The following is a 25,832-nucleotide window of genomic DNA, read 5'->3' as shown; positions in this document are numbered from 1 at the left end:
ATCTCCACAAACCCCCTTCTAAAATATTTTTCATTTGAACTGGCCAGTGAAATAGTTTAAATCAACACATACAGTTTCTTATTCACTCTCCCCACGCAAAAAACACTTAATCTAAATGAAAAACCTTGTTTCAGAGATGTAATGAATTCAAGTGAACAGTTAGTGCGTACAAATGTGTTTGTTTGTAATAACTTTGAAAATAGGATAAGAAGTTAGTATATCAAAAAGTGACAAGCTAACAGATAAAATGCGTTTAGCTAAAACCATATTCGGAAATCAATTTGTAAATACTACATAATATAAACGTTTCTTCGTAAATTTAACCATTTCCAGTGCATCATATTCTTTCACTGAATAATGCTTTATCAAAACTTTTTTAAAGTTGTAAGTGAAAATTAACAGAAAAATTCTCTTGTCATAGTTTTTACCTTATTTAGTATGATGATACGTACCTGGATGGATCATTGTTTTTGTTTAACTAGACATTAAAACTGGATGTCAGCAAGATATATCTTCACCGGATGGGGAGATTATCACTCCAAATTGGCCAAATGAATATCCTGTGAAGCAAAATTGTCATTGGAAAATTACTGTAACACCTGGTCATAGAGTGAAAGTTGTAAGTGGTCATATTTTAAAAACTTTATCTTTTTTCATTAGAACAACTATTTATCTTAGCATAATTAATCTCATTTTACCACAGAACTGTATACAATGCTCCTGATATTGTTGTGAGGTATAAGCTCTTAGATGAGGTACGTCTTCCAAATATTGTTGACAGGAATTTATACGTATTTTAGTCGACATACTGTTTGCTTTTAAGCTTTAGTCTTTGAACATTACGTCAGTTTAAACATTGTCTTCATAGAATACACCTGATTATGGTCATTCGAATTGATGAATACTTGAATAGACATGAAGACACACTCGTCAATTATTTATCAATAACAATAAAATCAATAAGTTAGCAATGAATTATAATGTGAATGCAGTAAGAGGATCAAAATGTAGTACGGTATGCATTGACGAAGAACTCGCGTTCCTCAGGAAAACTCTCGCGGAAAACGATTATTCAAGCTGCTTCATAGAAAAGAATATGAAAAAAGATGTTGGGGGAAGGAATCCGGTTCTTCCGTTTCAAAGAAATACCTTTATATGAATCTGGAATTCAAAGGTGACCGATCATTTGATATAACCAAAATTCGGTTAACAGCAACGATAAAAAGAACGTTCTATGCGATAAAACTGAGAATAACGTTCACTAGTAGAAACTTGTTTTCTGTATCCTTAAATGATAAGCTTCCCCATCTGGTCGCCTCCATGTGTATCTACCAGTTCATATGCTCTTGTAGAGCCAGGTACATAGGCCGTAGCCAGTGCTCACTATCAAATCGGTTGATAGAACATATCCCAGTGTGATTCTACAATGGTGAGAGGAAAGCAGTTAGAAGTTCCATTCTTGAACATCTAATCGACTCTGATCATTCTACTGATCCACTGATTGATTTTAAGGTTATGTATACAATTCGTATAAATCTACCTAGATTTCTTCGTATTCAACTCTTTAAAATACTAGAGGCTCTTACCATCCATGAGCTCAAAATAGAATAGTGCGTACCAAAGAAGTACGCCATATCGTTATTGTTCCCTTGGTCTTAATCTATTATTATGTTATTATTATCTTTGTATTTCGAAATTCTCTCCTCTCCCTTTACTTATCTCTAATATCCTCATGATTTTATTCATAATTGTTCATGATAACACCACATTTAATTTTGCACCTCTATCACCTTTAATTACCTTCAGCTATGGTAACAAAAACATTTTGATCCTCTTATTGCATTCAAATTATTGAGTAGTCCGTTGGTTGTACTGTGAAATCCGGCTATTTGGTTTAGTATTTAGCATAATGAGGAAAAAGGCCCTGATGCACAAGAAGATGCGTTGATATCAAACGAAAAACACTGTTGCATTATATAAGAAGTAAGCAGATATTTTCCAAGTATAGAACTGAAAACATCACTATCAATATATATTTATCGTCAGTATTAGGATAAAATCATCAGACTGACTTGAAAAAGTTGATTTAAGCAGTTCATCAACCATAGTTTATGGCAAAGAGTTATCGATTCTTAGTAGATCTGCTTAATTACTTTTAACTATGATTGTATTGTAGATATTTGCCGATTTTGAACTTGAGTCACATCAACAATGTACGTATGATCAAGTTATAGCTTATGATGGACCAACAAATAGTTCCGCTTTTCTTGGTCAATACTGTGGTAGTCGAAAACCTGGCCCAATTATTTCTTCACAGAATCAGTTGTTGCTTACATTTAATTCTGATTCATCTGTACAACGTAAAGGATTTCGAGCTCAACATACTACAAGTCAGTTGTAATATTTTATTAAGAAACTCAGTAAGGATTATTAAAGTTAGAAACACGAACTACTGGACGCCAACTTAGTGGTCTAAAGGTTAAGAGCTATCCCTCAAGCCTTAACGTCATAGGTTTGATCTCTTATGAGGCTATATTTGCCTACAGCTGAGGATTCCCATTCCAGAACATGTAATCTACACCTTGTTGTTTGGCGTAATTAAACTTAGAGTTAATTTTATTTACAAATATAAGACTAGAACTTTTTACATATCGAGTCATTTTTAAATTATTCTTCATTATGAGTCAATTTCAGTTGAGAGATTTATAAGAACTAAAAACTAGCTTACATCTTTCCTTTCCTGTGCCCGTATCGATAACATACATGTAATAACTATTTATCTATATATAATGTTCACAATTTCAAGATTTAATTGAGAGGGTAATCTTTGTAGAGTTGTGAGACTTGGGAATAAAATTAGCCGAAATCGATCGTAACGTGATATGTCGTAGTTATACTTATGTTTCTAGGTTGATAGTTGTTAATCGGTAGTAGTTTATCAGTAAAAACTCAGATAAATGTTATACAATAATGTATCATATCTGAAGACATTTGACTTCCGATAACTTTATTGTAATATGACTATCCTTAGCTAGACATAGCCCATTTCGTTACCAAACAATAAGTACGAATATGGTCGAAGAGATGCAAATAAAGAAAAGCATTGACAGATTGCTACTTGTGGATCACAGAAAATGTTATTAATATGAGTACTGTTGATTACTTCTATAGATTTTTTGTAGTGCAGGTATCTGATTATATTTCGAATCAACCCGGGTTAGTTTTTAAGATACCATTGAATAGCGACATTGACTCTCGGTATGAAAACAACTTCACCAAGATTGTAAGGTCAAGAGATGCTAAAAGCATATAACCCTAAGTACAAACTGATTGCTTCGATCATATCATGATGAAATTTCTATTTTGTATTCTCTGATTGTCATTTGATGTTTATCTACTTTCGATTCACAGGTAATGATCACTTCGACACTGTGTTATCAACCTCACTTGTCAATATATTTTAGGTGCATATGTTCGGTTAATACATCGTAACTACTTTAACTTATCAGTCACTAAGATAACTGATTCTGAAACAGTGAAAATTTGTGCCTTAGGCGGATGCTTTTGCTCGTGACATATCGTATGATGTGCGCGGTTTAACTTCAAGTCTTTTATTGTCTGTTTGAGTAAACAAATCACCCCTGTACGAATCAAGTGCTGGTGATACGGTTCAGAACGGTAATAAAAGCATCACAACAAAATTAGCAAACTCAGAAAACACATCACGATCCAAAGTTTGAAAAATTAGAAGAAATCAGCTTATCTAGAATTTATACTGTCCTTAACACCTCAACAAATAATGGTATGAGATTTTTAGACTAAGGATGAGATTTTAGAAATGCAAGTTTTTTGTGTTTGGTGAGTATTTATATATCAGAATTATGTATTGATTTTCTTAATAACTTTCTAAAGTTTGTGGTGGTCATCTAACTGCTGACAGTGTTGCGCAAACACTTTATTCACATGCTAAGTTTGGTGATCTCGATTACGAATCAAATCAACAGTGTTACTGGACAATTACTCCGAAATTAGATAATCATACTGTTCTACTGAAATTTCTTTATTTTGAAGTAGAAGAAGAAACACTATGCACGTAAGTTTACCAACCGTGAACAAAAATTATCTATTCTAGTGATTATTTACAATGTGAATAGTCCGGGATTGATGTCTCTGACTATAGTGGGCAAACAACCCGGCTTCTCCCAAATACCCCGAACAGATCGAGTAAAAGCTATGGATTCTGCTATAACGGAATGAATATCATATGATTTGGTACTGGTTTTCCGAATTATTATTAATTATAATTTTGTCGAACAATTACTTGTCAACTAGATTACCATGTTAATGTATTCCATTTATCATAAGCTTTCAGTTAGTCCATAAACTACTATCATACGGCTTAATGTTTCCAATATCTCAGTCTATTATTTAGTCTCTTCTATTCACAGTCAATTTGGTTTGCTTATATACAGTTATTATCTTCTATTTTATGGTGTGATGCTGTCCAGTATGTCTGTATATCAACCAGATAGAAGCTTGCAAATAATGAACCAGTAAGGACTTAGCTGCGTCGGCTCTAGGTTAACAGTGCTGGCCGAGTGTGTAATCGATAAACTTCGAAACACTAGGATATCGAGGAAAAGAAATGCTCGATATAGACCAAATTAAGATTAGGCTTCTGACTGGTGACTTGGCACATGATATTAGCCAGAGGTCCCGAGACAACAACTGCTCTCTCTCTCCTTCAATATATACTATGAAAAACCTACTCTCTGACTTCATATGACTTGTATGTTCCCATAAAATATGAGATGAAAGTTGGCATCTGATCTTCAGACGGTATTATCGAATGTTAATATTCCAAAGGAGTTTTATAACCCTGGTCACAGACCATGTACATGTATTCCACAATTGTAGAGGAATGAGTGGAGTATGAACTTGCTTTTGCCATCGGCTACAAGAAAAGTGCATCTTTTGAAGGTACTTCACTGCCTTTCGAAGAAACCTTCAAATCAAAGACCCTATGACATTGACAGGATGGTGCCACAATCCTTTCATAAGTTGTGTCAGATACCTCGGCGGAAAGATATCCTTCTTTTTTATGTTGACATGAGAGAGGATCCCTTCCTTTTGAAAATAATAAACAAGTCGATATTTTCAGAAATGACAATAAAGTATATTCAGATGTTTTGAGAGATCTAGAAGTGATGTCGCCTTAGTGTACTTCTAACCCAAAAAGTTCAGGCAGCTAGATAGAAAGCAGTGATTTCTATTTATTCTTCAATATTGATTCAATACCATGAAATTAGGAAGATCAATAAATGACACTTAATCCGTCGTCACAGAAGAAATATATATCCTTGTTAGATTGTCCATAACAAATGCTTAGGTTTCTCGAAATTTTAAGATATTTTCTATGTTCAGCTTCTGGTAATAGCATCGATCAGATCTTATCCATCTCTCCGTAAAATTACCATTGATTTGATATAGATTCGAGAGTATTTCAACCTATTCAAATAATCAAGGTCAAGTAGAAAACCTATTAGCTATCCATGAAAAAATTTCTAGTGTTCACATTTCACCCCACTGATTGCCTAGTATTTTAGCAAGGTATGCAATACATTTTATGTTAGAATTTCTATATGTCTGTATCCCAATCTAGTTTTGAGTTATCTGTGAGGGGATCGAACGCATTTCCAAACTATCATCTGAATCACATTGCCCCATATAGTGAATAAAGTAATCCATTTTATGCATACTTATCTTTAGGTACAAACGAACACTTAACTCTTGAGCAAGACGACTGAAGGTATAGAAGTAATTTGTCTGTAAATTAGTTGAAAGCTGAAGTTCTCATTTTAGAAACTTAAGATTATCTTTGACATGTATTATTCATTCTTGTTTGTTTCTTTGTAATCGTAATGAAATTCTATCATGCTTGCCAACCTCATCGTATTATTCAGGTACGACTATCTTCGAGTTTTCGATGGAGGTGATCCTAAAGGGAAACTTCTGGGTGGTTTTTGTGGGAGAACTGTGAGTCAATGGGTATTTTTTGAAAAGTGTTTTTTTTAAGGGTTTCTAGCCATATCTTCGTATTTTGTCATGCATCCACTTTTTTTCTGACTATGATTAAAACTACTGTGGGGGTTTTTTTTCATTTTAGCTCTAACGATAAATTTTGAGGGTATAACCATAATTTTTTTAATTATAGTTGTTGACTTAGGTTTTGTTAAAATATGTGCTCAATATGTCTAGGTGAATGCTTCTTTTACTCAAATATATAAAGATATAACATGTTGGGTAACAAATTATCTCTGACCACAACCATATTCGAACTTCATTTTAAACGGGTGATAGCGTGGTTACTAGAACTCATTCTTAATAAAAAGGCAGTCACTGTACAAATTATTGGCTCTTAAATCTGTCCTGAAACAATAAATAGCTGACTATGATGTTTTTAAAATTATTAATATTATTGGGTGATAGGTTTGAGGAGTGCAAAAGGGAAAGGGATGAAAATTTATTCATCAGTGCGGGGGCGAGTGTGAATAACAAATTTGAACAACAGTTGTTTTCATGTTGAAAATAGTGAATTTCACGTAGATTGTTTCGAATACTAAAAAGAAATACTAGCAAAATGTATCACTGGTAAAGTTAGAAGATCATACACGAAGGGGTAAGGAAATCATATTCTTTAAATAGATATTGTATTTGTTCTTGAATGCGATTTCTAATTGAACTGAGCACTCCATCTTTATATTGTTACCTTATAACACCCTTGTTTATAGCTCTGCTATCTCTTCCATTTTTTTTCTTCGGTGAAACATTCATACTGAATTTTACATCTTACTTAACATAGTACCAATGTTGTTTGCGATATTATTCTGGACATCACAATTAAATTCTTATGACACTTCTAACTTATTGTTATCCTTGTTTAAGTTGATTCAGTCGATTACAGTTCACTCAATAAACAACATTTGTTTCTAACCTAGGATTAATTCATACTTAACTTAACTTTTCAATTATACTATCTTATAGTCTTACCTTCAGCTTACTATAGGTGGTAATGATCATGGACTGACCTCAGATGAAGCAGCAATGTTCACCAAAGAGAGCTAGACAGTAGCATCATTCTGGTGTGTGATTCCTTTGCCGTGTGTACCCAATGTTTTACATTGAGCACTTAACTATTAGACCACTGCGTTTCCATTCATATTTCCAACGTTAACCAGTTCATGATATGTTGCAACCGTCTTCTCAAGTTATTGATGATTATTGCGTTTTTGATATTTTTGAGCTCCACTAATCTAGAGTCCCCACCGGGACTCCAGGAATTCATTTTAGATTTAATCGTCCCAGTTTATACCCATGGCAGGGTATTTTGTGAGCACTGTTGAGGAGTGCTATACTAGAAGGAAACAACGGTCTAATTCTCCTTAGTTTTCAGTGATACTACACCTATTGTCAATCTATGACGAATATTACCTACAAGTCAAACTAATCTTCACAAAACCTCTATATGATAACTGATCGTAATTTTATCATCTAATTATTTCCATGTGTACTGATTACCATCAAAATCCAAATTTTCGGTGTCTCATAGTATCTTCTTGAATTTACAACCATAGAACTTTACAGTGATAACGATCGACAATAATTGCTCTTCCAAACATCAATAATCCCTAATAAATTTGCAAAATAAACTTTAGCTACTCACAAGTAGTACTAAATCATTTCAGTCACATTTATAAACACCCGATACCATTGGTGAATTTCACCCAAATAACAACAAAAATAAACTAAATACGACGTCATCAATCTTTATTTAAATAACTTAAAATAAAACGATATAAAAACTTAAATCCTTTTTATGGTTTCTTTCTTCAATTTACTACTTATGGTAATTTCACTGTGAATTAATGTTTTTATGTATCTAGTATTTTAATATAATTCTGTGATTCGGATAGAAGTCGTGATAAATTCTAATGAGATAACAAGTAAATTTCATTTTAGCATAATAACAAACCGAAATTATAGTTGGGAAGAACTCCTTTCATTTCAGTTGAAGTGTGCTTTTCATTCACAAGACAGTTTAATAAGTCGAAAATTATTTATCTCTTTAAATCTTTAAAAGACAAGAGCATTATAGTGTATACATGTATCCACGCGAACTAAATTAATACTTGTCACAGCACATGTAGTAATAATGATAATATATCATTGATGAATTTCCCTATCACTAGATTGGGAAAGAAGTTACCCGTCCTCACATTTTCTTAACAGAAAATACGATCGATAAAAAATTATTATTCTTGATCATTATAACGTTTCTTTTTTTACAGGTAATTCTACATGAACTGATTTCTGATGGATAATAAATATTTGCTTATCATGAACTAACTTTAAAATGGATTCTTGAATTTTTAGTAAGAAACTGTGACTAGCGGGTTTGAATAATGTAGGATGTAAGCCAGTTTCTCATCGTTGTCATCATATGATCATTGCACTTCATTATAAATTGATTTCACTTGGAAAAATTGACTTTTGGACATTAACTTAGTAGTACGAAGGCATGACGCGCACCATGAGATTTGAAGGTACTAGGCTCAATCTCTGATGGTGTGTTAGGGGAATATTACTTAGATATTTTGAAATAGAACGAATCATCTGTTCGAAGCTTCATCACCATCAGTAATTCTCTGATTAATATCATTTTGTAATAGGAAACCCGCCTATAGAGTGAACTAACCCCAACATATATAACTACTTTGGTCCAAAATGAGTTTGGAAATTAAACAAAAATAAAATTATGAGGAAGTTTAATATACCACTTAATGTATATTTTTATCCTTAATTTAGTATCTTTCTACATTAAATTTATGTAGATAAACAAATAATAATAAATGAATAGATTTTATCAATGGAGTCACTACTCTTAAATGATGATGGAGGTGATAATGATAATAATAATAATAATAATAAGCAGAGGACAAAAAAGAATATCGTAAGGAAAAATTGATTAAAAGCGATTACATTTCTTTATTTAATTATAAAGACGAATACAATGGAGAAATACTAAGCTCCCCTATATTCCCACTTTGTATTTGAGCGCAAACATTCACGTACATGCCTATAAGTTTGTATATGCTCAAGTCATACTTATTAAAAAATTTCTTTAAAATGACTATAATAATGTTTTTATTTCTGTTAGATATTCATATAATTCTAGCACATTGTCTGCATGAAATACACAAGTGTATTGTAAATGTAATGAAACAAAGACTACTACTACTATTACTACTATAGTGAACAGAAACTCAGGTCGGGGAGACCAATTTGTTGTTGATGCATAATCACATGGTGGTTTAGTAAAATGTGAAAATCATTCATCGAATACATCATTTATAAATCTTCTTTGAATTATCTCTTACGAGCTTCACTGGTCCTTCATCTCTGTTTTTGTCTTGATCGCTTCCAGTTCCTTTGTTTCCTATTTTCATTTTAATCTTCTTGACCTTCTGCTCACAGGCATTCCACTTCCGACTGGTATTACATACTACTTGTATTTGCAAACACAAGCGGTATACTACTACTATTACCATAAATGACTTTGTTCAACATCTCAGGAACACTATGAGAGATGCTACTATTTTGTTGAACATGTATCCTATATATATATATATATATATATATATATATATATATACTAAGGATTTGTATAATTTGTCTTTTTGTTGACATTATTTAGACAAGTTGTCTAAACACAAATTCTATAAAACTTTTCTTTATTATTACTGTTCTTTCAATACATTGGTGTAAACCTACATACACCCAAGATATGCACGTATATGTAAAATCAGAAAATCCATTTTAAATCAAAGAAAAAGTTTTATCATTTCAAGTGGGCACCGATACGTGTACACGAGCTTACATACATGCACACAAGCGAACAAGCATTTAAATGCACAGAGAGGAATTAAAATGTTTATCGGTTTATTTTCTGTAGAAAATAAATGAGAATATCAATCATGTAGAGATGTATATTGGTAATCTCTGCTGTGATTTATCTATACAGCCGAAACATCAATTATCATAAATTTTAATGGAAAATCACTCAAAACTATCATCATTCCCTAACCATTCTCCCAGACTATACGATTTTCACTTAGTTGGAAGTTATTATGTTGTAAACTAAACATTTTTTCTCAGAAACTATATTAATGGTTTAATCGGTTTGACCAACAGATTACTGAGTTAATTGATCTTAGTTGCTATGATCATTTTTGTCGATAAATTTGACTACTGTCAAATCACTGCTAAAAATAGTTCTTCCCCATAAAACATATGATTTTTGTCAACGTCTACAAACAGAGTCTGAATAAAGTGCTCGGATTGTGATAATTTTATTTGACTAGACAAATAATCTCGACTGTAGTTAAATGTCTCAAACACACACACACATTAGTATTGAATCCTGAAATGGCTTGAATAATAAATTCAATAGTTTACTAACTATACTGTTCATGTGTTCAGATCAAAAGTTTGTTTTTAGTAGGATCTAAGAAAGAAACACACAAAAAACAAGTGAACAAACGACTTTTTAAAATCTAAAATAGTACTGACAATTATTTACTTCACATACCTTCTAAAAGTGACGATTTTTATATCCAATCTCCAATAGCAATCAATGTAAACTGCACAGAAACTAAAGTAAGACAATAAATAAATAAATAATTATAATAAATCTATGAAATTATAAATCGTTCCCATTGTCAACCTGTTAATACAATTAAAACTACAACCATAGTTTTTTTTAATAGTATACGAATAGATTTTTTAATAATAGTAACAATAATAAGTTTAATCAGGGGTACTTCCTGTCACCAGTTAAAAGGTAGCAATTAATTGGGAGAAAAAGTCAACTGAATCTACATGCCTAAATTTTTTCAACAATAATAAATATTATAAGAGAGAATGTTAAAAGAATTAGCTCAATTGTCAACTGAGTGCTTGTTTCGAATATTTAGAAAATTATTATTATTAACATGATTATAAATAGTAACATTAAACTTGTCAGTATTATCACTAGGAGATGAAAATAAAATATGTGCAGAAAATGACCAGTTTATGAAACAATTGAAATAATGGTTCTTACTGCTATTAAAATAATAAATTTGGGTAAAATTAAACTGACTATGCTAATAAAATAGTAATAGTAGTAGTAGTAGTAGTAGTAGTAGTAGTAGTAGTAGTAGTGATGGTAACTGTTTTAATGATTTTGGTACCATTTCGTGGTAATTTTTTTTAAAAATTAAAAATTCTGATTGTCACACAATATCACTAACTAGCTGGAGTTATAAATATAGACATTTGGATAACAGCTCAGCGATGCAAAATTTCTTTACTATTATCGAAGCCTGAAGGTTCAAGTTTTGTTCTTTAGTTGAATCATGAATGCTGAGAAGTCCTTTACTGGAGCGAAATTAACGTCTAATCCTTCTTGATTTTTAGAGGTAAAATCCAACAATCTAGGATACAACAATAAATATTAAATTCACTCAGCATTGTTTGTTTGAATCTTCCCATTGACGTTTAGGACTGCAGCTGGTCAGTCCTAAACATCAATGGGAAGTTTCAAGCAGAAAATACTAAAAGTATCTAAACTTCACCCCATTACACAAGCAAGTGGCTATCAGGACTCAGTAGCTGAGTGGATAACGCGATGGCGTTTGAAGCGGAAGGTACTTGGTTCGAGTCCCATAGTGAACATCAACTCTGAGATGAGGTACACCCAGCTGAAGAGTCCCAAATAGGACGAAACGCGGGTCCTGGATTCCACTGTTAGCCACTATCCATCTTTGCTCACAATAAATATTGAATTAATTTCTCTCATTTATTTACCAGCCGATATTTTCTATATAGCACCTAGTATGTCCAATACCGACGTTTTAACGGCTTGAATATCTATTCCATGAATTGACGATCCTGAGTAGATTTACAGATAAAATTACTGAGTATTTACAGAAATGAAGTGTTTTATAGATGCCGTATTTCAATAGATCTACTTCAAGAAATCTCGCCAAGTATTTAAATGTTTCTGCAATTGCGGAAAAGACTAAAATAAGATAAAACTGTATTAGGAAAATGATTAATTATATTATAACTGTACACTAAATAACAAGAAATTGTTTCACTAAACTGAAAGTTCATAATTTATTCCCTGAAACTAAAAAAACAAACAACTTTAAAGTTAATTATCATTTGATAGTCATAATCTATATACCTTAGGAACTGTCAGATTTGTTTGGACTTGGATTTTTGATGTAGTAATTCATTGATATATATAATCAACGATTAACACGATATTCATAAGTATGCCAATGTTTAACTCTACTTAACAATACAAAGTACTTGTTCAACGTTCCAATTTTGTTTGTTATACTGCTTATTATCCATCAAATGCAAATAAATAAAACTACTCGTGTTTTAATCATATTGTTTTTTTCTTGTCAAAGTTGCCGAATACATTTTTGTCAAATTCTGGACAACTGTATCTTCAGTTTGTTAGCGACGATACAATTGGTGGTAAAGGTTTTCAAGCACAATACCAAATGATTCCATATGATTTTAAGCTACCGAAACATGAAATCGATTCACAAGTGTTAGTTAATCAAATACCATCTCATTCATCTCCCTCCTCTTCTTCATCTTCCTCATCATCATCTCCATCGTCAGTTTATTATGGCAAAAACGAAATGTTACAACAATATCAACCATTTCATGGTAATCGTTATTTATTCCCACCAGCATGGGGTACCGGAAGAATTCGTTATTTTGGTGATATGCGAAGTTCTGAAATGACTGAAAATTATCAATCTACTCGACCTTTTAATTATCATCCATCATATCAACATGTAAAACAGTCATCACCTATACAACAGACGAATCCTATGATTTACTCACAAAATAATATTTATCAACGACGTGATGGAAGACTTCCTGTTAATCGAGATAACTCACAATTACCTTGGCGATTTGCATATACCTATCCACAAGCTAAAAGTCCATCAACTATAAGACAAACTGCTACTAATAATCTTTTCAGATCTAATCCGTCATACTCAACATATAGTTCCCGTTTATCTAAGCAAACGGCAATTCAAAGTAAATCACCAATAGAATTTTTACATACAACTACACAACCAGATTCTCCTTTATTATCGCAAAATACAATAAATTCAAGGAAGCCACGTATAAGTAGTACATGGCATGTGCGACCCGGTCGTGTTGTACACCAACCTCAGTTAAATATCGTTAACAGAATAATTCAACCAAATTCGAAAAATTACCAATCTCCACCACGTAGCATTCGTCGACAAGCAAAATCACATTTGTATCAACAGAAGCAAACAGAACAAAATCCCAAAAGTCCTATGCGTTTTCATGTTGTCACTCAAAGGGATCGAAGCCCACCATTATTTTCCGGTGGTAGCCAATGGAAACAAAGAAGTATGCCTTTGAGTAGATCACGTTGGGATGATAGAGCTATCAAAACATTTTAATTATCAACTATAAAATCTAGCGTTGCTTCATTTTCTTCTTCAAATGCCTCAATTTTTTATTTTAACTTTATCTAAATTCATAGACGGAACTAATTATAAGGAATTTCAAATATGTTTATTTTTGCATAAAGAGAGTTTTATTTGTGAGACAACTGAATCCCTAAAGTTTTGTTTAAATTGAATTCAGTAAATAAACCACTCAACAGACGAAATAAGTTCAATATTTCAACAACAACAACGACAACACCAAAAAGGAGCCGGAATTATGATCTTATAATAACTTAATTAGTTATTAACTTTAATGACAACAATAACCTATTCCCTATTGCATTTTGTATAATAGCTAAGGAATCTATACTACTATTAAATTAGGTAATGTTTATTCGAAAATTATTAATATACAATTTAAAACATGACAATATATTTGATATGGATATGTATTGCATTTCATTATCCTATTATTCATTTATTGTAATTTATTCACTCCATATTTCCACGTTTCCATTTGTGTTCTTAATGGCGGTTTTGTTTGCATAAAAAATAAAGATAAACACACGATTAAAAAAAGAAAAAGAAAAAGAAAGCAAAACAAAAAAAACTTTGTATGTAATTTTAAAGTTCATACATGAGACCATTTAAATAAAGATTGTGATATAAGTGAATATCAACTGAAGCTTTTTGTTTATTTCAATGAAAGGTATTACAATTTTTACATTTAAACATTAATGACATACATGTAATTTGTAAATGTACTAATGAATTGTTAAATAATTTCACTGATTTCATTATATAATATGAATATAAAACTAATATTACTGACACTATAACCATTACTACTACTACTACTACTACTACTACTACTGTAGTGAACAAGAACACGGGTGGGGACAATCGGATATATTTGAGCACACAATTACAGACTATCTCACTAAAATCTGACAACCATACAGTAAACAGTTAATTTGAAAACTATCAATCAATAGTCTCAATCTTGACCATTCCTTTTGCAAATATCAGTCCGAAGTCTCCTATTATTATTGTTCATGCATTTTCACACCAATTGCGTTTCGTTCCTGTTCTTTCCTTATCGACCTTCTAGTAAAATACATTCTATGCCTGACCATCACCATATACTACTCATGTGGATATAAATAACCCACACCACCCTACTACTACTGTATAGTTTTCAACTAGGGAATCATATTATAACATTTTCAGTCAAATTATCAGAAATATAAACGATACTTTTCTTGCAAATTAAAATCAATAAACGATAATTTACTTCATTGCTACGTGACGATATAATTTCACTAGCTTTTTTTTAAGAAAACAAGTCAAATACTTATTTATACATATAGGTTATATCAAGGCATCAGCTCACAATTCAAATATATTTTTGTCTTGGTAAATATTATGTTCCCTCAACTACATGATTTAATTATCAAGCATTTATTATTATTCTGGATAACATCATCAGAGCTAATAGACTAGACAAACTGACTTCACTGTCAAAAGAAGATGGGTTAAAAATTCGCTTAATATCAGAGCACAAAGATATAAATTAAGAATATTCTTTTTGATGAATTCTTATCAAATTCTATAGTTATAAATCAACAGTAATGTTTTAGACGGATATTCAATTGTTAGGTAAATATTTTTAAAATATATAAATGTACAGCTGTTAGTGAAATGTGTTGACCGGAGTTGGTAAATGTGGAACTAACAAGTGTATAGTGAATATCTATATCAGGTTGTAGGTCAACTGAAATTAATTGGAACAAACAAGGATAGCATACCGTCAAACAAACAATAATGTAACTAGCAACTACACTGATAATTATAATTCCGTAGAACTGACGTAAGTTATGTATATTGGTCAAATTGGGTCCTTCGAGATGATTATTTGCTTATTAGGCTTAAGACTGATTAATAGTTAACCTGCGAGAGTGAAGGTTCTAGGTTTGATTCCCAGCGAGGTAGTGGATTCTTAATGCTGAGCAGTCTCGTATATATATGAGTTTATATCAGTCTTCATCTAGACTCCAAACTTGTAAAATGTGCAAGTATTTTAATTAATATTTCTAATAAATATTGCAATTTTACGTAGTAGCCAGTATCTGTTAAATAAAAACCAATCACAGTTATGTCACTAGTACTTAAAACAGTCGGTCCCTTCTAAAGAATAGATGGATCGTTGTTCGCAGCAGAGTCCAGGATGTGCGATTCATCCTATTTGCGATTCTTCAGCTGAGTATACCTGTATCCCACTGTTGATGTTCACACGGGGAATCGAACCCTGCATCTTTTGCTACTGAGTCCACATAACTACTAACCTGTTCAATAAGTATGCAGTCCCATAGTAGCCAGTGACCAACGATTGATTCATACGCCATTTGTTCCCTCAGGATGCTAGAGCCCATGTTCACCATTGGTTTGGAATCAGGGTTTTCCAACTCCCCTAGGTGGACTTTCCGTATCCGCCAACCCAGTTAGAGCGCCGGACATTCGCTTGTCGTCCTCTCAATTTCGTAAAGAACAGTAGTGTCGCGAGAAGACAGTGAGTAGGACTTCCCTGGCAGAGGCTTTGTACGCGTGGCCACTTCGAGGGAGAGAGCGGACTCTCCCCACTCTCGGCCGTACCAGGGCAATAGGATAATTCAAATCTACACCAGTCGGTTTTTCTGTTAAATTTAGGTAATATGAAGAAAAGGCAACGTTTATTTAAACATATGAAGTGTGTAAAGAATGTTAATATGTGATAGTGAGCACTAAACAAAATAACGTTTTATAAAGCAAAATATATGTCACATACTGTATCGTTTAAACTAATGTTTGAATAAAGAAATATTAATAATCTGATTAAACATCTTTCCTTTTAGTGTAAACAATAAAAAACAACCTAGTACAATGTTCATTTGTGAACTAAGTATCTAATAATAGGCTATCAATGCATAATTTCTAAACATATGTCAATGAATTGTGACCTCTGCTATTTAACGTTGCGAAATTTGAAAGAAACACCACATCATTGACATTGTTGGAGTTATTATCAGTTTTAATTATAATGTAAATGAGGTTTTTTTCTGTTTATAATTAGTCTCCTTACTGGTATTTTGCGTAGTCTTTACTGATTGGTTGAAAAGAATGGATATTAAGGTTAGAAATTAATTCCAAAATGTTGTGTATACAACACATCAAAACAACAACACATATACATTCATGCATACATACAGAATTTTGTATTTATGTTTGTTCATGTAAAGAGAGAGAACATGATGTTTTCCCGTTCAGAAAGACAAGAAGAAAAATACTGTGTAGGTGTGAAAATCACATTATAATGAAGCGACTAAAATCCTTTTACTACTACAACTATCTAATACAACGATGACAACCACCATCATCCTACAACAGGCCAATCAATATTGAGCATCGAACTCTATGCATCCAATAATAAAGAAGGTAGTAAAGTGTGTTAAACACTGGTTGAACAGAACAAAAAACAACAGAACACGGACTAACTACTTGTAGTAACAGTTTTAATCATAGGGGTGAATAAATGTCGCTTTTAACAAGCTGATTTTACTGTTTTGTTCTATGTGACAGAGCAATAATAATCATAATGGTAAGATAACAAAGAAACCAGTTTTATTGGATTATGTATCAAACACACAAGTTGTTTGGGAAACAGAGTTAGAGGAATCAGTTACTGTTGTCATCAATTAAGTAGATTTTATTGTGCCTTATGGAGGTTATAGTATTTATCTGAATACAACCCCCTCCCCGAAAAAAAGTATTCAGCATGAAAAAAGTCAGGAACGTAAAAAATCTAAAATAACAGGGATACATGAAACAATTATCATCACTCCTCTTTTTAAAACAACCTTGTTAGGCTTAAATAAAACAAATGTTCATTAGCTTATATTAGTTAAATAAGCTTGCTTGTTTGATCATTTACATACATAGACAGAAACATACAAGAATTCATAATCATAATTTTACTCAATAAATTTATTAATAAACAAGAAATCTCTCTAATTAGTGCTGGTTATCATCACTAATAATTTAAATATTGAAATAAATCTGTTTTCACTGATACATTCAAATAAGATCTTTGGCTAACTTCTTTTCAACGAACTAATACAACATGAATGAAAATGTAAGTTGGATACTTCCGTATTAATATCTATGGTTTTAAATTTTGTTATCTTTTTTACTATTAATCCGTTTTAAAACTTAGTAATAAACGTAGCTTATCGGTTTAGCTACTTCGACCATATTACCTATAATAAACATTGAAATAAGGTTTGTTTGTTTGCTTGTTTTTCAAAAAAAAAGTTTATTTAATTTTAATAAAGATTCAATTCCATAAAAATGTTCCGTAAAATTTAAGGAATCTATCTAATCAATTTTTACTACCTACCCATTTGTCTTAAAACCTAACTGATCTATTTCGCCTTATAAAATGTGGTCTAGCTTCAATTGACTCATGATTTCAATTATATAAAATTACTAAAATCTCCACAAAACCCCCCTTCTAATAATGATCATATGCTCACTAGTGACTGGCTTCAGGAGGTATTTCCTGTAGTTCTAGTGAGAAGCAATTACCAGTGGAGTTCAACCAGGTCTGTTTTGAGATATCAATTCACTGAAGACATTGGTTGCTCAACTTCGTGGATTGGTTGAAGTTAGACATTAACATCGTTGGATGCCGGCCAGCTCAGTGATGTAGAGGTTAAGCGCTCGCTTGCGAGACTGATAGGTCCTGGGTTGGAATCTCGTGACGTGGGATCGTGGATGCACACTGCCGAGGAGTCCTATACTGGGACAAAACGGCCTTCGAGTGCTTCCAGTATTCCATGGTGGTCTAGCTTCAATTGGCTCATGACTTCAACTATATAAAAATTTTAGAAATTTTTTTTATAAAGTTGTAGGTATTATAACTAATATATCTGTTGTTTAATTAAATACAAAGTTTTATTGTGTAATACATGTGATATTTGTTCATCTGTTATGTATCCGATGAGATGATAGAGATTTTCTGGATAGGCTCGTTTATATTCACTCAAGAGTGATTCACCTAATATCACCTTTTAAATAATGTTTAAATGGATTACTGTATGTGTTTTGCTGATTTATAAAATTTCTTTGAAATTATGGCTAACATACTTATTCTATTTTATTTTCTGAGGTATAGTGTATATGGAGATATTATATAAAATCTTTTATTGTAAACATTTGTTGAGATGTTGATGAGTATGTTATATTATCATTGTTTTCTTTATTCATCCGATTGAAAAACGTGGGATAAAGATTTGAAGTTAAGTTTATAGGATTCAAGACCTTATAGAAAAATACGCATATTTTTGTAAAATGAAAAAGATTTAGATAGGATTTTTTCCATGTGATCATTTAATATTTAGTTTCGATGGATTTTAACTAACACTGAATTCTAGGATGATCAACTCATCCCATTTGGAATTTATCAGCCCGATGTGCTTGAATCACAATGCTGATGTTCGCATTGGGACTTGAACCTAGTACTTTTCACTGTGATCGCAGAAAGTGTTATGTGCTGAGCTATTGAGTTCAGATAACCTTTAGCTTCTTAAGCGTAGTTAATGTTTATCTGAATATTAGTAAAGTTAGAGTTCCGCTGCTAGCTGCCCTCGTTCTATTCTAAATAATTTGTGGTATATTGGCTAGATCGAGTCGGTTCGCACAGGGTGTACATATGCCAGCTTTAAATATGTCCATTACACACAACCAGTTATGCTCTACAAATATTTTAATTTGTTAAGCAACACTACCACAAAATAGTATGATTATTCGTACATTACAGAATTTATTCAGTTACTATGTGTAATAGGTTTATAACTGTGTTAGTCAACTAATCAATTGATGGGAAATTAGATCATTTTATCATTGTTAAAATCACGTTACTAGTCTACCATGTTTGTAAACAGAAAAAAAGGTTTTGTGTATCAATATCACTGTAATTATTTTATCAATATAATCATATCAAATTCGGTCAGCATATTGGTAGTTATAATCATAAAGAATACTTTGTTAAAGAAATTATATACAATATAGTCTAGAACCAAACTCATTCATTACTCTGGTAAGTATCAGTTTAAGAGCCATAAAACAAGTATTAAACAGTTAATTTATCAGTAAAGAATAGTATTTTAGGAAGAAAAAAACAACTGTGAAGTGATATGACATAATGCATAAGTTAACTTTAAAACATTAAGTCTAGTAGTTACTTAATGGTATAATGCATATAATCTTCAATTAATGTCCACTGGGGGAGTTATTAATCAATATTCTATTTATAATATTAATGTTATTTCCTCATCAGGCTTTACTCTAATATACAGTAATATTTATATGCATATACGGAATTATTAAACCAATCAAGGCAGTTTATGAGTCCATGATAACAGTGGAATAGATTACATAACTAAACATAATAAGTGAAAAGTACAAATTGGTAGTGTGATGACTGGTATACTAGTTGTGATAAGAATAATAAAGATGATGGTTGAAGGTGGTCACCATCTTATCTCAACATAGTGCACGCAGTATCAAGTCACCTATACTAGTGGCTACATTGAAACTTGATCGATAGCATTCGATCTGCACTAAGAAGTACTTGACACTTATGACATTGATCATAACCCAGTGATCAATCAATTGTGAAGAATAATAAAGGCTTGAATCAATGTTACATAATAGGAAATAGGTCAATCATTATAAAATAATAAACACTGAAATAACAGTCATAGAAATTATAAGATTACGCAATAAGAAGTGTTCAGATAATTGGATCGTGAAACATATATTTGAGGAAAAAAGAAAATGGTAGAAGGGGGTGAAGAAAAATAGACGAAGTTTCGATCTAATCGAAAATAATATTATTCGCTTATATATATATTGTTCTACATCACAATATGGGAATTTTTGAAATATTATTATTATCATTTGAAAACTTTACAAATCTCGGTGGTCTATCGGTTAAGTGCTCGCGCGCGAGACTGGTAGGTTCAGGGTTCGAATCTCGTGAGGCGAAATCGTGGATGCGCATTGTTGAGAAGTCCCACAATGGGACGGAATGGCCGTCCAGTGCTTCCAGGTTTTCGATGGTGACCTAGCTTCAACTGACTCATGATTTCAACTATATATAAAAAAATCTTAATTTCTTTAAATAATTAATCAACTTATTTTCAAAAACTCTTTAAAGATAATAACTATAATTTAATATAATAATGTGTATACTAATAAACTTTTAACAAAGAGCAAAGTATAAAAATTAATAGTAATTGTAATTATTTTCTTGGGGGGGGGTCTTTGTTTATAACTCAAATATATATGAACAAATGAAGTGAAGTAAATTAGATAAACAAATCAATGAAAGGATATTGGATTAATTCCATTAGTAACTAACTAAATGTAATCATAATGTATTTGTTTATTCATAATAATTCTAACTATGTTTATTTGCTTATTTAAAAAAAATTAGCTTTCATCTCAAAACAGTTCAGAACCATTGAATTTTGATGGTGTATTCTCAACAACAAGTTTATTATTGACAACATTGAATTCTAATGATTCAATACGATGTTATGAAAAACATCAGTACCAACAACAGTATAGTGAAGATGATGAAATAAACGTTACTAATGATACTATTAGTACTAGTAGTAGTAGTAATAATATTACTCCAACTACAATTACATCAGGAATGATAAAGGCAAATAAAAAAGTCACTTCATATCCAGAATATACACAAGTTAATGTTCAACGAAAAAATTCCAATGATACGAGTCCAAATGAACATTATGATTATATTACGAAAGAGGTGACTACATCAACGATATCATTATCATCATCACCATTATCATCAACATTTTTATCAGGAGTTGAAAATCGAGACAACGCAACGTTAATTACAACAAGTAATAATGATATTATTAACAAAAATAGAACACCATCTATAAATTATACAAATATTCATGAACCATTCAATAGATCACTATTGAATTTTGTAAATCAAACAATGAATCAAAGTGAATTGGACAAAAGCGAATTATTGACTCATCGGAAATTCCCTATTAGTAGTACATTACCGTCAATGAGCTCGACTCCTGTCAGGAATCTTTTCCCAAACACAATAACGAATAACAATGCTGCTAATAATGATATAATTCAATTAGCACATAATAAACAGCTTGATAGTTTCTTACAAGGTCAAACTACATTAAATGCGTTATCTTTGGCTTATTCTTCTTTAATTGCGAATGGATTATGTGGTATAGGAAAAGAATATGAAAAGGCTTTCACTGCCGATAGTAATAATAATACTATTAATAATAATGGTATTAACACTCATAGCAACATTACTTCACAATCAGATAAATTTAAATCCATCCTACAGCGTTCTTCAATTGCGAATTTATTTAAACAACACTCCATGATCTCAACGTCAGAGACTGCATCAATTCAACCATCGGTAGGTACGGCGATTCCACCAATATCTACTGTGCAATCATCGCCATCATCAATATTTCTAGCTAATTCGCTAGAAAAAATCAATTCAGGAAATTTGTCAAATTCATTTATTCCAAACATAAATAATATTATAAATAATAACAATGTCAGTAATCCGCGTCATGTTCATCAGGTTCAGAAGAGTTTCCTAAATCCTATATTGGGAAATGAAAGTAATTCATGTCAACTGAATTTCCCTGCAATTATGAATGATCTCTTAATTGTAAGTTTTGGTATGAATTCGTCGTCTTTGAGATTTTATTATTATTGGAATATATGTTGGGCAGATGTCTAGATTTTACATCACATATAACTTATGAGATGATACTAATAAATAACCTGGATAACCCACAAAATATTTCTGTAATCAGTCTTATACTACTGTTACTACTGAATTAGTCAGAAGTTAATAATATACTATGTGATTAAGTTTAAAACAAAATCAATTCAATATCCAAAGTACATATTACATTATTTTTTCGTAATAATGTTAAAGTCTATGTCATATTATGAATAACAAAGCCTCATTTTAACATAAGCCTAAAGCTAAATACAAATTCCCAGATAATAACTTCAAATTAGATTAAAAACTATAATGAGTGAAATTATTTATCTTAGTGATTAGATGGAGTGAGATACAGCGTACGAAATGAGATTTTAGCAACCGTTTACAAACAATATATAGTCAATACAATTATCATTATATCTTAGTTCGAAAAACTACTCCTTTATACTGAATAGTAAGATAGTTGAACAATGAGTAAAGATAGATTATTTACATTATTGTTTAGTTAACTGACCATTGATTAACCAATAGTAAATATACAGTTGTTGTATAACCAAGTTTGTGGAGATTGTTCAATTTCTTCTTAGTTGGCATCGTGAAGCGATGTCAACTAGAATAGTGTTGAATGGTAGACAGTTGTTTCCTCATAGTATGCATGTTCTCAGTAATATAAATCCATGAAATTTTCGGATATTCTAGTATCGCATTAGGTACGATGCTGCAGAGTTAATTAGTCGGAATGTACTGGTTAACATTTCTTACTTAACAATATAGTTTGATTATTATGCACTTATATTGGTGATATGTCTCACTTCTAACATAACTGAACTCAACCGGTCATAGGAATTCTTCTTGAAACTAAAGGTCCTGGGTTCCATTTACAACTGAATTTTACGAACTCAGTTCTTAAGAATCTCGACAAAGGATGAAACAACTGTTCAGCTCTACCTGATTCTCAATTGTTTCCAAAGTGAAGTCAGTTCATGAAGGAAACTATTTAAATATCTTTTTATTTTATTTGCTTGGTAAATCTATTTAATAACCTCATTTCAGGAGTTTGAAAAAAAGTAATAAATACAGAAAGACACTTGATCAACTTAGCATACTTACACTAAAGAGATCAAATTTTCCATCCCTAAAATATGCTTTGTGATAAAACCTTTCCAATGAATATTGAGGACCATACAACAAGTGTTCATAGTATAATTATCAACTTTGAATTACATCAATGACATAAGTGATAATAACAAGAATAAAAATGGTCAATTCTAGGCTTAGTTATTTTATTTTTTTTAATGTAGATATTTTTAGTGAAAGGATTAGGCGTCATACATTTTCTTTTATTTTTGTTAACCTCATTATTCCTATTTATACACTTCTGTAAATGGGTATGAATTTGTGACGATGATACTATTTAATATTAATACACCTTTGCTCATATGGGCAAACAAAACCGACCATTTAGGATTTATTATTTTATTAATTATAGGGTTTATAGATTCATTAAGATTATTATTATTATTATTATTATTAACATCTATGGTGTCAATTAATTTGATTATCCATTTGACTTATTAATAATTATTGTTCAATAATTCTTGGCATCCTATTGGTGAAATCAGTTTTACTTATGGGGGGTTAATGATTATTAATAGAACTCCCTTGTAATTGTTAAAACCCCCCTCCACCCAATATATATTTATATGGAGTGAAGGAAAGTGTTTTGTTTTTTGCTTTTTTATCGAAAAATATTGTAGAATAATGAAAGTTCGGATTGTTATCTTTTAGTAAATTCTTATATATCTCTATATATTATAATTATCATTCATTATTAAATGGATTACTAATAATATCAATTTCGAGTAATAAATGACGTTTAACACAGATATATTTAATATTGATTACTTCATTTCACTTGTGCTCTTTTTAATTAAAGGAAAATTTGGAAAGTTGGCAACATCTTCAGAAAAATGCAGTATCATCTAATATTGATCCTCATTTATTAAACTTCTATAATGGATCCTGGTTAGTGATAAAAAAATTTTTTTTTTCATTAAATGTATACATCATAAGATTCTTTGTTGTATAATACTTTTTGGTGAATAAATTTATAGCCTACCTCACAATAATGTAACATATGATCGTTTACTTTGAACTCTTTAATTTATCCATAACTGGTTAAGCGTTTAAACGGTATTATCTTTGTTGCAAGCGGCAAAGGTTCAAGGGTTCAGGAAACTAAGCATGACCAAATCAAGATGAAATAATTGTCAAAGACCTTGTTTTCTTTTTAATATCATTCAACATTAAAAGATCGATCTACAAAGAAATCACACAGAAAATATGAATAATTTTTCGATGAATTTGAATCATATAGTAGGCTAATGAATATCATAGAAGGGTTGTTGGGAGTAAAATCTTTAAAGATTATTTTATATATATTCTAGTTACAACTAGATGTATGTTTTAGACCAGCGTATTGTTAAGAAGTGATGAGATTAGTGTATTAGCAATTATTGAGTTTTCATAAAACAATTTAAATGATAATAACTACTGTGATCACCAAGTAGACAACAATTTATACATCAAAAAAGAAAACTATATGACATTTAACATACACAATGACGTATTGAGAAGTTTTGCTCGTCATGAAAATTGAAGGTAATGAATTTGACTTTATATACAGAATATGTTAAGCACTATTAAGAGGACTTTATCATGGATGAACCATTTTTATGGCGCTCTGCAATTTCCAACAATTCTCTTATTACCGCTATTTTATGATGTATGTTATATGATAGTTTAGCAGTAGCCACTTACCCGTCGATGGCATTGGAAGATGGCTATGCAGTACCGTGGATTGATTGAAATAAGACATGTAAACAGTGATCTAAAAATTAGGCGTTTGAGATGAGACGTGAAGGCCCTAGGTTTGATCTACTGTGTAGTTATAGGTTCGCTCTATTGATGAGGCACATACTATAATGAAACAGCTGTTAAGTGCCAGTTGATTTCTAATGATCATCTTATTAAGATCATTCCATGATGTAAACTATGGAATTTAAAAATATCCCCAACACCCTTTAGTGATAATAAATACATATTTTTATAAATAACTTTTGACTAATCATCAGTTCCTTTTTTTATTCCATTCATATCTTCAGTTGCCCTGTTGAATTGACTAATACAAATCGACGTAAAAATGCTACTAGAGAAACAACTAGTTTGCTTAAATCATGGCTAAATGAACATCGTAAAAATCCATATCCTACAAAAGGTGAAAAAATCATGCTTGCACTTATTACAAAAATGAGTTTAACACAAGTATCAACATGGTTTGCAAATGCTAGAAGACGATTGAAAAAAGAGAATAAAGTAACATGGAATTTACGTACAGATTGTTTATCAGATGTTGAACCAGATGAACA

The 25,832-nt window shown here is 31.3% G+C and overlaps 1 protein-coding gene across 1 annotated transcript in view; it reads left to right on the top strand.

Annotated features, from left to right (window-relative positions):
* The window catches only part of Smp_134430 (putative tolloid), a gene marked incomplete at both ends in the record, with an annotated part of 101,137 nt that overhangs the window by 70,324 nt on the left and 4,981 nt on the right, over window positions 1-25,832 (top strand). Inside the window, 9 exons of the mRNA XM_018800143.1 lie at window positions 483-619; window positions 2,177-2,390; window positions 3,913-4,093; window positions 5,964-6,036; window positions 12,522-13,515; window positions 21,488-21,880; window positions 21,983-22,080; window positions 24,341-24,429; window positions 25,569-25,795. Coding sequence (XP_018653986.1) covers window positions 483-619; window positions 2,177-2,390; window positions 3,913-4,093; window positions 5,964-6,036; window positions 12,522-13,515; window positions 21,488-21,880; window positions 21,983-22,080; window positions 24,341-24,429; window positions 25,569-25,795 — 2,406 coding nt within the window. The remainder of the gene's footprint in view (window positions 1-482; window positions 620-2,176; window positions 2,391-3,912; window positions 4,094-5,963; window positions 6,037-12,521; window positions 13,516-21,487; window positions 21,881-21,982; window positions 22,081-24,340; window positions 24,430-25,568; window positions 25,796-25,832) is intronic.

This window comes from Schistosoma mansoni, chromosome W, assembly GCF_000237925.1.
Source record: "Schistosoma mansoni strain Puerto Rico chromosome W, complete genome".
NCBI lineage: Eukaryota > Metazoa > Platyhelminthes > Trematoda > Strigeidida > Schistosomatidae > Schistosoma > Schistosoma mansoni.
The sequence above is the reverse complement of the archived record's forward strand: the minus strand, read 5'-3'. Positions and strand labels throughout refer to the sequence as shown.